This window comes from Pteronotus mesoamericanus, unplaced genomic scaffold (genome assembly GCF_021234165.1).
Source record: "Pteronotus mesoamericanus isolate MK-2021 breed Mesoamerican mustached bat unplaced genomic scaffold, CSHL_Meso_final contig_75, whole genome shotgun sequence".
Lineage (NCBI taxonomy): Eukaryota > Metazoa > Chordata > Mammalia > Chiroptera > Mormoopidae > Pteronotus > Pteronotus mesoamericanus.
In genome coordinates, this window is record NW_026555249.1 from 7,764,555 (window position 1) to 7,778,281 (window position 13,727).

Here is a 13,727-nt window from a genome sequence, read left to right on the forward strand (position 1 = left end):
GGGAGGAAAAAACACAGACAGCACAGCTGTAAAGTTCTGCATTTCCAAACTGCACTCGGGTCAATTATCAGACCGACTGCACTCACACTACGCAGGCCTGTTAAAAAAGCAGAGCAGTTGCAAGAGGGGAGCTTTCCTAGATACAACACCTGTATTGCCTGTACGGACCACCTAGAGTTTCAGAGAAAAACACATGTCAAGCTGTATTTTACACAGTTAAAACCACTCTACCTTATGTTTTAAAACATCCAGCATAAGAATAAAAGTCTTAGGCAGCCCAATTTCAAACATAACTTACGATGTTGTTTCCTTCAACATGCCTCATTTTTTAGAGGTGTTTTGAGAAGAAAACAATTTCAGTACGCTGCACGGAACAGTACCATTATGCCTGCAAACGAAGTGTCTGCCAGGAGCTGACACATTACCTGGCAATGTTCCCAGCGGCAGAGACAATGGAGTTCTGTGACACCGAGGCAACTCTGCTCATTCCCTGTCCGTCGCCGCCCAGATCATAAACCTGCACGTGAAACATTGGAGCCACTGAAACACGACTATAACCTGCATAAGTTTTATGAAATAAACTTCTTAATACAACTTTATTAAATAGACTTTTCCTTTTTAGGGATCCTTTAATTTTGGTATTTCATATAGGTATAAAAACAATCACAGATTTGAACTTTCATTAAAAAGGGTTTCGATGATTTTTAAAAAGCACACAGTTTGTACGAAAAAGTCTAAGAGTGACTGAGTCGCTTTCCATAGAACATGGATGCTGGGCTGAGCTGCCGTCCATAGAAACAGGGATGCTGGGCTGAGCTGCCGTCCATAGAAACAGGGATGCTGGGCCCTATTAGTCAGAGCTTCGTCCAGCTACAAGGTTGCGGGTTTGATCTCAGGTCAGGGGACAAACAGGAAGCAACCAATGGATACATAAATTAGTGGAACACCAAACTGATGTTCCTCTCTCCCTCTCTCTAAAAATCAATAAACAGAAAAACAAAAACACAGGGATGTTATTCCCACCTTGTATGGTAATATAATATTAATACTTACTTGTATTACTCCTTTCTCAGATCGTGTATATAAAATGTTTCTAGAATTATCAATTTCAATTTGAACAATAGGATCTGAAAGACAAAATAAATACATACACACATATAATAAAATAAAACCCATCCAAAGATTAACAAATCAAATACAGTAGCAAATTAAAATTGCTACACCAGAACTTTGCATTCAAGGGCTTTCTGCTTGCTCTGTAGAAGCTGTAAGATATTTCCATAAGAACAAAGCCAAGAAACACTTAGATCAGACAAAGTGTGAAAAAAAAAAAAAGCAGATATCAAATACTGTGACTGAGTAAGAGCATGAAAAATAAGTTATTCTGTCCTCTAAATAAATCTTAAGACAAACCAAAGACAAGTTTTAGATTATTTTTTCATTCAACAAGTGAACATTTAATGTTTGCTATATATTAGAAACACATAAAATAACTATACTCAGTCCATTCCTTCAAGAAACTGTCACTTTAGTTTAATGATTCATTGTGTGAAGGGATTATCATTTATTTTAGTCATAATAATAACTTTTTAAAGTGAATTTATCTTATTTCACGGAAGTATTTTAAAATTATTTCACTGGCACCTCTCATTTTATTCAAAACTCATGTATTTATTTTATGTTGGGAACTTGTTCTAGAGCAGGCAAAACATGCATTAGATGTCTGTCTGGTTCTCACATGCGCACATGCACAGTTCACTTTGAGAGCTTACGTACAGCTCTTTCAGACATGTTTCGTGATGCTACATTTACACTCAGTTGGGAACAAACCCACACTGTTTCTGTTTTATAATCCCTTCTTCCTTTTAAAGACCTTATGAACATATAAGAAATGTATTTAATAAGACAAACTTTCAAATAAGAATGAAAATTTCTCAAGAAAATGGTAAGTCAATGACCTGTTAAAAATTTTTGTTTGTCAAATTTATTGTTTTCTACTTACCATCTTCTGAAAATGTAAATTGTAGCAATGAAGGAACAAGAAAGGATAGCGCACTCTTCGAGTGGTTGATTTTCCTACATCTTTGGCTAAACCAACCTGCTTCTGCCTTAAAAGAGAAAATGGAGAGAAGACTTGTAAATGTAGGCGCTTCCATTATAGCAACTACTGGATGTTCACATTTACAAAAATCCTCAAGTATCAGTGAAATACCAATAATTGCAAATGAAGACATACTACTCAAAAGTAGTACTGAGTTTAGTCCTGTAATAAAAATAAAAACGCAGTGACCATAAATAGTCATAAATAAATTACTGCCCTCAATGAAATCGGCAATGTCTATTCTAGAAATCTCAGTAGTGTTATACTAGTGAACACATTTTAATTCTCTCAAAAACTATTTCAAAGCATAAGGGACATAATAAGCAGAGTTTGTAAGTGCCCTAAGGACGTAAGATCGAGGTACTTGTATCTCGATCTTACCCACTTCTGCTAAAAGCAAATTTTAACAAGAGCAGCCACCACCACCACCATCTACAGCGTATTTCTCAATGACTGAGTTTTGCCATACAAATCATTTTGTGGTAATGAACAAAGCCAAGAGAAAATGAGCAAGAAAGAAGGACCATGTAATTTTAGAAAACCAAAACAAAAAACAGCTGACCTTGGTTCTAATCCTAGTTCTGCCACTAGTTAGACTACGAGAATATTACTTTATCAGCTTCTTATGGTTTACCTTATGCAAAAAGCAACAATACAGGAGGGAAAAGATAAACAGAGAAAAGGACAGAAAAAGGCATTTTGGAGTAGAGAAAACATAAATGACCAATAGATACGTAAAATGATTATCAACTCAGTTATAAAAAAATAGTTTCCCTCCATCAGATTGGCCAAAAGAAACAAGCTGCATAATACCGCTGTTAGCAAAGAGTGGGTGTGGGTGAAATATGCTCACAAATGTCTGCTAAGAGTCTAAAATTCTTCAAGGACAATATGAAAATACTAAACAATTTTATTTTATTTTTTTATCTTCATTGAATTTTTCCATTACCACTTAGTCCCCTTATTCCGCCCCTCCCCCAGCAATCACCACACTGTTGTCCATGTCCACGAGCCCTTTTTCCTTTTTACTCAATCCCTTCACCCCCTGACCTCCCCCCTCACTGAAACTCATATACATTATAACCTGACTATTAGAATTCTAAGACTAGACACACACACAAAATCTACCCGTGCACAAGGGGGCCTGCAGAAGAACACTTACTGTAACTTTATTTGTGAAAAGGAGAACTGAAAACCTGGACATCCATCAGGGATGAAATTGTTAAGTAAACCATGTATGTCCAATTTATGGACAACTATGCATCAATCACCAAACATTACATACATACATATATCTGCCTGTCTGCCTACCTACCTACCTACCTACCTACCTATCAGATACTGACAAGGAAAGACTTTCAAGGCATAGATAAGTGAAAAGCCAATTATGTAACAAAACACAAGCAAAAATTAAAGTAAAGGCATATACAAAAATACGCTATGTATTGGTATATGTGTATACACACATAAATACATGTGTATAGATATTTATAGGTACATATCAATGTATCGTGTCTAAAAGGACTGACACGGCTTTTCTCGTGGAAAGAGGACTGGGTCCCGCGGGCACGACGTAACCATGCAGGGGCGTAGGCCCAGGACTTTGACTGTGTGTCTGAGGACCTTCTGTAAGAATGCATTAATGTGCTTATACAACTACAAAGAAAAACAAAACCCATCCCTACCTCATCAAACGGGAGAAAAGATGTCTACAGCTGCCGGGCTTACCTGGTATGCTACTTCGTATAAACAGCCATCCTTTCCAGCCAAGAAAATCCTGCCGTTATCGGTGGAAGTTATTGTTAAAAGGTAAGTGTTGTCAGTGGGAAGGGAATACAGAGGGTCTGGGAGCAGCTGCATCCCGCCGCACACACTGTCGTTCAGAACTCCGGGACCTGTCGTTTTTTTTTTTTTTAAAGAAAGAACCCAGGAATCAGTTTATCATCTTTTTTAAAGTTTAAAACAGTCACTGTATTATCTTTAGAACTGATTATTTTTACTGCATTCTTACTGATACATGAGCATCTATAACATCTATAAAAACTCAAAATTTAATAATTCAAGTGAAATAGAACCTATAGTATATATATGAAATATATAATTATCATATATAATATGTAGCATTATAACATATCAATCAAAAAACTCAAGTTTTTTAATTTTCAAAATGAGCCTAAGAATGTGATAGTAATGGTAATTATTTTGGGTCACTGATTCAACACTATTTCACCCAGAACAATGCACAAGAAACCACTGAATGTGACTGTGATTAACTGAGGGCTTCTTACTTCAAGGTAAAGAATAATGTATTATATTTCAGTGTTCCATGTTAAAATGGCCATTCAACAATTTAGAAACAAAGAAATTGAAGGCATTATTAAAATCTCACTAGCAGAGACTATTCTTCTTTTACTACCCTCCCGTTACATTGTACATTTAAAACATGCACATTAGTACAGTAAATACATCCAAAATACTTTTTTGGTGGAGCTACTTCCCTGAAAGATACCATTTCTATAGGGAAATATGATTTTTCTATGAGCAAAGAGCCTGGAAAGTTAACTTAGTGAAAAAAATTAGTTGTTACTTGTAACATTAATTTCACCAACTTTTTTAAAAACACAACATGTGGGTTGCTATACCTGTTTGCAAATTAGCATAGCTGAGTCCAAGAATCACTATATCCACAGGGGTTGCCAAAACCAGGAGGTGTCGTACATGAGGCTGAAAGATGCCTAAAATAAAATACATGGGTTTGGGATTATTTTTCCAATAATATCCAGTATTTAAGCATTTATAGAATAAGGTTTTACCATTACAATGAGCCAGCGATTCAATAGTATATGAAAAGTCTGAACCCAGTTTAGTTCCTCTTGATGTTAAAATATTACTACCTAAGATCATTTAAGAGAGTAAGCAGCAGCCCTGTCTGGGTAGCTCTACTGGTTACGGTATTGTCCCGATAAACCACGGCCGAAGGTCTGACCTCAGGGCACACATAAGCATCAACCAATGAATGCATAAATAAGCGGAACGACTAATCAATGTCTGTCTCTGTCACTCTTTCTTTCCCTCCTTCCCTTCTCTCTAAAAAATAAAATAAAATAAAAATCAATCAATAAAAAAAATTAAAAAGCAAATAGCAGAAAAGAACCACCTTAAAAAAATGAACACTTCAGTATTTACTGCCATTTAAAGTAAGTGTTGTATTACAAAGTAGTTTATTAATATGTAAAGACTTTTATTTGTACGCCCACATTAACAGCAGCATAATTCATAGTATCCAAAAGGTGGAAGCCACCCAAGTGTCCGTCAATGGATGAACTAATAAACAAAATGCAGTATAAACATACAATAGAATATTATTTGGCCTTTAAAACAAATTCTGACATACTATAACAGGGATGAACCGTGAGGGCATCATGCTAAGTGAAATAAATCAGTGACAGGAAAGAAAATACCACATAATCCCACTTACATCAGGTGCCTGGAGTAGTCAAATTCATAAAAACAGAAATGAGTTGATATGTCAGTGAGCTGCTGAAATGCATTTATATATCAAAACCAGATAATTTAGTTTCACAGGGACATTACAAAGCAGAATATTTTTTGTTAATGCACGCTAAGGTATTGTTTAACTTGAAAAGTGTGTTGTGCCTTGAGATGCTATGTATAATTATCACTGTCATTATGTTATGATGTCCAAAAATAGTGTCTCACTGACAGGAATAAAAGGAAATAATATGTTATGATTATGGACATCTCTTTATGCACATACATTTGGCCAACCTAAGGGTGTTACATGTCACAGAAAACAGAACAAAGCATCTATCATGACTTGCCTTTACTGCCACTAACAAACACCAAGGGCCTTAAAAGCCAGCACTGTGTGTCAAGATTTAAGACCATGAAGCAGGAGGCACAGACCTTCCACCTTAATTGACCTCAAAATACACCTGCTATTTCGGAAGTCGATCTAAAAATCTTGAATTTTATGAAAACTTGGATTTTCCTTAATAAGCCATATCTCAAAGTATTCAGTCACAATGGTATGCCAAAGGAGTCACCTTAGATTACAGAAACCTTAGGGAAGTTGGGACTTTTATGGATGGTTGAGCAGGCTTATGGCTTGACGTGAAGGAAGATAAGTTAAAACGGTGTCTTGTCAAGTGATTCCATCTTCTCCAAACTCTCTCATGGCCCTAGCCAGCATGGCTCTGTTAGTTGGGCCTTATCCTACAAAGCTAAAGGTCACCGGTTCAAGTCCCAGTGGGCACATGCCTGGGTTGCAGGCCTGGTCCCTGGTTGGGGTGCATGTGAGAGGCAGCTGACAGATGTTCACATCAGTGTTTCTCTCTCCGTCTTTCTCCCTTTCCCTCTCTCTAAATAAATAAAGTCGTATGAAAAAAAATCTCTCAAGTATTTTGTGATAGTAAAAATGAAAGCCCCTTCCCTTCAGGATGCAACAGGGTCAATGGCTGACATTTCTCACTTTAGTCAACTCACTTATTTATAAAGTGCACATCTTATTAGCATGTTTAAGAAACTACCATAGTTCTTCAGGTCTCTGGAATGGTTCAAAGCTTCACTGCCCAATAAAAAGTTAAATACTTGTGTACAAATATGAACACTTACGATCCTTTGCAACACAGCTGTTCTTGTTGTTTTGATGAAGAAACTCAACAGAACCCTAAATCATTGATTTTTACAAAGCCATGCTTGGGCACCAAAAACTTAGCCAACAGTACCCTTCAACTTCAAACACAATTTCAATGACAGTATAAATTGGTGCTGTTTCAAGAAATTTTTGTCCAGAACTAGAAAAATATAAAGTAATTCTCTCCTATTGGGAAGTTCAGACTTTCATAAGTAGTTGACTAAGCCTGAGGCAGATTTACTCTGTTAGAGGCAAGGAAAGATCATTTCAAGAACAACGTGGAGGAAGTTTACACATGGTTTGACTCTGGTGGAAGCTTCACTGGGTCATACAGATAAGGTGAATTGTTCGACTCACAATCATATCATCACTATTATAAAAACTACTCCAACGCAACAAGCTGTTTCAGCTAAGTTCTCTCCCTGGAAGATGAGACTGAAGCTGGAAAACAGTAAGAAATTCTTCTCTTCGATGCACAAGAAATACTACCGTGAACTCAAAAAGTGTGATTAAACCTTGTTAACTTCTCTGCAGGCAAAAGCCTGCAAATGCTAGAATATGCTGAAGAATTCTTCTTTTATTCATCCAATCATAAAATTGAAACATGGTTTCATAATGTTGCTTACATATAAAGCAGACTTTTGCCCAAAGGTTGAGTGACTTAGGAAGCAATGACTTTAACTTGAAAAATGTTTCCTTGCAAAAGGCAAAGTAAAATGTGGACTTTGTTAACATTAACACATGTTTGAGAGTCAGAATGTTCAGCATTTGTTGACAACCAAGTCAGAATTATTTAATTATCAAAGATAACACCTTTGTTGCGGTATCAAAGACTACAACATAATTTTAATTTTGCAATGAAATTTACATTTAAGTAAAACAAAAGTTTACTATTTGTTTTAGATGAATAATTTATATTTATTAAATAGGGGGCAGGAACAGCTATTGACTTTTATATAAATAACTTTAAATGAAGCAATAAGACAGAGATACATACATCAGAGTAAAGAATGCTTTGAAGGGTCTATGTAAAGAAACTACATTTCCAAAGTAATCATATGAACAGTACATTAAAACTGCATGTTTGCACTTACTGAATTTTTACAATTTCAAAACAGCTGTAACCTTTAAAGAGTTTTATTTAGGCCTTGCAAACAAGTGAATTTTGTCTATTATTTCCTCTTGCAGGAAGATGCATTTAAGGGATGTGTTTTAATTTAAAATCAATCAATTCTACTTGTCAGTAGCTCTGATAAAAGACCTGGCATAAGGAGGTTAAAACTGCGGGTTAAACAATGCCTGTGACTCCTCTAAGATTTATTCTGAACTGTGTTCTCACTTTCCTGGGATATCAAAACTTAAAAAAAAAAAAAAAATGCAGAGACAAAAATGGTTTTTACAGTTAAGTGATAAAAAAATGTATAATACCAAAAACTTCAGGAAAATCAGGAGTAACAAAATGTAATCAAGATAAAATTCAAGAACTACACAGTTTAACAATTTTAGAGGCAGACTCATTTATACCATTATGAAGTGAAAAAACTGTTAAATATTCCTAATTATTTCTAATTAGAAGGACTTTGAACAAAATTCATATAAAAGTAGGAAATTCAACTACTTAAAACATGTTGCCATTTAGTCCTAAAACATTTGAAGTGTGTGTACATACAAACATAACTTAATCCTTATGTATTTTTTTATTTCTTACCAGCTTTTGGTTTCACAAGCCCCACGGCAAGAATAGTCTCACTAAGTCCATCAAAATAGGCAAGGTCCCCTCTGTCAATAGTTGGAAAAAAAAACAGGTTATATATACAGAGAAAAGGTTTTATCTTATAATGCTCTTCATGACTATAGAACATAATGAAAAAATAAGTAAGCAAACGAACTGCTTCAGTTCCAAGACCCAGGCACAGAGGCCTGCCCAAGGCCACGCACAAACCAGGAACACAGGGAAGCTGCTCTGCATTCCAAACTCGCCCCCCTCAACAGGCTGCGAGTCTCAAGTAACAGCATCTACTGTGGGGACAGGGACAGGAGTGTAGAGAGGACTTTTCCAGAAAAGCAGGTGAAAGAGGAAAATTGAGCAACCCAACCTGTACCCTAGGTGCAACGTAACTCTGAAGAAATTTGGAACCTGTGGTCCAATGAGAGTAACGCAAGAACAACGCAACCAAACGCAGCTCAATTCCTGACTTGGTAAAGGTCATCTCCCGCCAAATAAAGGCCTACCTGCTAGGCTCTAGCAAAAGAAGAAACATGCTCATTTCCTTCTTAAAATTTTTTTAAACTAACTGTGTTGGGGTAACATTGGTTAATAACATTATATAAATTTTAGTTGTATAATTTTAGAATATACATCTGTATACTTTATTGTGTGTTTTCCACCAATGTTGAGTCTCCTTCCATGACCACATATTTGACCCCCTTTCCCTTCTTTGTCCTGCCCCCACCGTTCTGTTGTACCTATGAGCTTGTTTTGTTTGTTGCTTTTTGTTTTATACCCCGCATATGAGTAAAATCCTATGTCTGACACATGCCCATTTCTGAGGATAAGTGCTATTTACTTCAGTACCCAATATCCTATCCTACATATGAGATCTGGCTTTTAGTAAGAAAACGTGACACAAAAAAGCAAGGGGAAGCAAAGCCCTGCTCTTAAGAAACAAAGCAATCAACAACAGCACAAGACTCGGCTACAAACCAAACGTCTGAACCAGCAGACGGGAAATTTGAAACAAATATGATCAACCTAGTACAGGCTTTAATGGAAAAGGTGGGCAGTACACATAAACAGGTAAGGTACTTCAGCAGAGAGATGAAAATGAAAAGAAATAAGTGAAAATGTTAGAAATAAAAGGCACAGCAGAGAGAAAGAATGTCTTTTAAGAAGTTTTCAGGAGATCTCACATAAAAGAATCAGTGAACCTGAAGTCGAGTTAACACAAACTGTCCAAATCGAAACCAAAAGAGAAAAGAGAGCAGAGAAACAAAGGCAGAGCAGAGCACCCAGTCTGCTGTACAACCACCCAGCAGTCTAACAAAAGCATAGCTGAACCCTCGGAAGGAAGAGGGAGAGAACAGGGCAGAACAAGTATTTGAAGGTAGTGGTTGAAAAACTTTCCAAAAATAACAAAAAACATCCTAACAAAGATCTAAGAAGCACAGAGAACACCGAGCAAGATAAATACTAAGAAAAAAAATTTGATCCAGACTTTGAAGAAAACTTCTGGTTGCCCAGAAAGGGGCCATGCAAACAAAACCAAACACACCCCCATGGCCATGCACGTAGGCCAGGTTTCCCATTTCTCCCGCTGTGGCATCACAGGCTCCTCTGAGACCCCGGACAGCCCCCTCCCAAACAAGACTGATACTGGGAAAGTTGAGGGTCAGAGAACAATGAACCGCACAAGACTGTATAGTCCAGATGGAGTTAGGATTTATAATAGGAAGCTAAAGGAATAACTAAAGCTAAGCCTAAGGTTTTGCAGGACTGAACTAGTGAATTCAAGATTTATACTCAGTACTTGTGCCTGGATATTTTTCAAAAAGCACAGTGCTCAAGTCATTTTTCTCTAATTGAGTTCTAGTTTGAAAACACAGTAAAGTTAGACCGTTCCATGTTGGCAGACTAATATTTATCCCATTTAGTACTGTTTCTGGCACAAAACTAATACACAATAAACTCAATGTATTTGTTAAATGAATGTTAGATGCTAATGGAAATACAAAAATTTTCAATGAACTGAAAACTTTCTGCATTTTGTTTTCTTGAGGGATCCATGCCTAAATAGAGGTTTTATTCTTTCTTATCAGAATGAATAGTTATGGTAATATAACAAACTGGGGCAAAGTTCAGGGTACATGGAGAACAATCAGCAGCAGACATCATGGCTATTACGATGATATAACATTTCAATAATAAAAATACCTATGAAAAGGTTGGTCTAATTTTTAAGATCAGCAAACAAAAATGGTTTCATTTACTCTATGTTCTCACTGTCAATTTTGATTCAGTGACACAATGTTTTGTGTGTGTGTACATAGTAACTGCATTAATTACTCAGAGGCAAGAGTAACGCGGCATTCCTACCCCACACCTCTCCTGAAGGTAGTATGATGAAGCACTGAAAAGTAAGATGAAATTTACCTCCAAAAAGCCAAGCGTGAGATCACCAGACCAATAAAATTTAAGCAAAATGCCTTTGGCCTTCATGCAGACTCTATTATATACATTTAATTTACTCACAGGTCAAGCCCAGAATGATAAAAGTTAAGTCATTTCATAGAAATGCAAGGAAAACAGAAGTCTTTAAAACTGCCAAACCATCTTTCAAAGAATTACTGAGGGACTCTTTAGTGAAGGAGAAAGAGCTCAGGACCTAGACCCGCGCCACTCAGAGTGGTACCTAGACTGGCAGCATCCCCTGGGAGCTTGGTACAAGTGCGCTCAGGAACCTCATTCAGAACTGCTATCCCAGACTCCCCCTGGTGATTGACACCCACCCTGGGAAGCCCTGACCTAGATGTTAGGTGAATGAAAGACAAGCCAGGCAAGGCTGAATAAGCAGAATACCAGGTACAATTAAGATAATCTACATTCTAGTCATGCTGAAGCACGCCAGCCTCAAGTGCATACCCATCCTCATAGTTCCACATGAATATGTCACTGTCGATTGTGAGCCAAGCTCTGCTGATGGCAGGAAACACGCCCATCATGCAGTTACACTGCATGTCTGAGGTTTGGGGATGTAAGGTAAAAAGGTTTCAGCCGCCTCTATTTTAAACTTGTTTCGAAAGACTTTGATATAAAATTTATGATTAAAAAATCATGACCTGCCCACTCTTTAATAGAAAGAGCAAGTAAAAATACTTTGATTTCCAATTAGGTTAATGACACACAGTGTATGATAGAAATACTTATAATTTTTAATTTCTAAATAATGCTATCTGACCACTTGAAATATATTCTTCTGGAAAAGTATTTTGTGTGTGTATGTGTGTGTGTGTGTGTGTGTGTGTATTTACCATTACTAACTTTAAAAAGAATACTCATTATGAATAACACCATTGAACTTTGATGTTAAAAAACTGTTTTACTGAATCAGTTTTTCCAATTGCGTAGGAGCAAGAGTGATTAAAAAAAAGCACATGGTATGCTAGTTACAGTTAGGTAACAATATGCATTTCTCTTATTTTACAAATAGTGAAATTTAAAAATAGGCAAAGGTTTATGTTATATAGTTAGTTATAAGACAATGAAACAATTGTGAAAACAAATTAATTCCATAAAGGAAATGTCTCTTGCAGAGTACAGAGTATTATCAGAGGATTAAAGAAGAATATTAAGAAACTAAGCAAGGAATAAGGTGGATTATGTATTTAATAACACTATTTTACGAAGTCTCAAAGAAACAGCAAAAATTATAGAGAAAACATATTTTACTAGGTTTTCTATGTATTTCATAAGCATTTCCCCTACTTTTCCATTTCCTTTTTCTAAATCATTGTATTGAAATATGAAACCTTTTTTATTCTAGATTAATATACTTTTAAAAGTCTCATTAAATTTTAAGATAGCATCTTGATGTCTTCATTATGAGAGCTATAGATTGATATAAAATCTTAGCAAAAAAAAAAAAATCTAGTCCTTTTCTAGAGTTTGCCACATGTTAAGAAAACCAGATAAAATCTGTCTTTTTAAAAGGTAAGAAAACTCCTCTTGCTACTCAATCTATAAAGATGGAATTACCATTTCAATTTCTATTATCTTTATATACAAATTCATACTGTGATCCTTAGAAATGAAATTCACAAAGAAACTTCAATTCTAAGACAAGTAAATGTAAAATCACACCAAAAACTTTTTGGAAGGGAGAAAAAAGAAACACCTAGCAATATTTGTTTATTTTTAACATATTTTGAGCCACATCCCAGTTTTAAAATATTAAAATATGGGGGGGGGGAGTAAAAATCATGGGTCTTTGAGCTAATAAAGTGTAGCAGTAAAAACTTTCTTATATAGCACTTAACTGGGAAGTAATACTTTGCAATAATATTAAAAAATGCAAAGTTTCTTGTAAACAATTCACTCTCCTCAGTGTCCCAAAACAATTCAAATGTGACTCAATATTCTACATTCAATTTGATATAAAATTTTTTGGGCACATGGTAGACTACCCATATACTTAAATGTATTTTAAATAAAACCTTTAAATGAGCTTATTTACAACACTCATTAAACATAAAACAGGAATTATAAAAATGAGACTACCAATTAAAAACATTTTTAAAGCACTAAATAAAATGCAATAGGATACGTCCAAACTGTTCAACAAGTTCAGGTGGGAGAGGAACTCTTCGGATGGAACTGATCTCTGGAAGGTTTGGCACCGACAGCAAACCCGGTCCTTGTAGTGGATAATCCATATCTGACATGCCAGAAACAGTAGGATTATCTGCCAAAAAATAAACATTTAATTAAAATTAATCATGTACTGGGCATCAACTGGGTATACAGAAGCATTGCACACTACAACAAAAGTGTGCACGTGGTGGTTCTAGAGGTACAGAGAGAAGAAAGTCATTCTGACCCACTGCAAAGGAGACCTGAGGAATTCCAATGTTAAGGTGGGGGCAACTTAACAAGGTTATCTTCCCCAGATACTTACTCCGTAAAAAACAAAGTGATTAGTTCAATAATCTAGTATTTTTCTATTATTTTACTAATCTGAAATGGGATATATCTATACCTGCTTTGTGATTCTTAGATCGAACAACTGTGGGCAAAATATTGACAGGAGAAAAAATAGCTATTTCCTTTCCCACTTAAACATTTATAGATCAAAACAATCCATGCCTTTTCCATTAGATTTCCCTCCTAAGACCAACAAGATGAATACAGTGAAAACACCACAGAAACCCTGTTTTACTGCTCTACAAAGGGGTCTCACCTGGCAACCTTTCTGT

At 35.9% G+C, this 13,727-nt stretch overlaps 1 protein-coding gene across 1 annotated transcript in view; it reads right to left on the bottom strand.

Annotated features, from left to right (window-relative positions):
* NUP155 (nucleoporin 155) overlaps positions 1 to 13,727 on the bottom strand; it is a 49,606-nt gene that overhangs the window by 33,938 nt on the left and 1,941 nt on the right. The window contains exons 2-9 of the mRNA XM_054583950.1: positions 13,079 to 13,216; positions 11,398 to 11,494; positions 8,467 to 8,537; positions 4,744 to 4,836; positions 3,830 to 3,996; positions 2,003 to 2,108; positions 1,054 to 1,127; positions 426 to 517 (exon numbers count right to left, since the gene is read on the bottom strand). Coding sequence (XP_054439925.1) covers positions 426 to 517; positions 1,054 to 1,127; positions 2,003 to 2,108; positions 3,830 to 3,996; positions 4,744 to 4,836; positions 8,467 to 8,537; positions 11,398 to 11,494; positions 13,079 to 13,216 — 838 coding nt within the window. The remainder of the gene's footprint in view (positions 1 to 425; positions 518 to 1,053; positions 1,128 to 2,002; positions 2,109 to 3,829; positions 3,997 to 4,743; positions 4,837 to 8,466; positions 8,538 to 11,397; positions 11,495 to 13,078; positions 13,217 to 13,727) is intronic.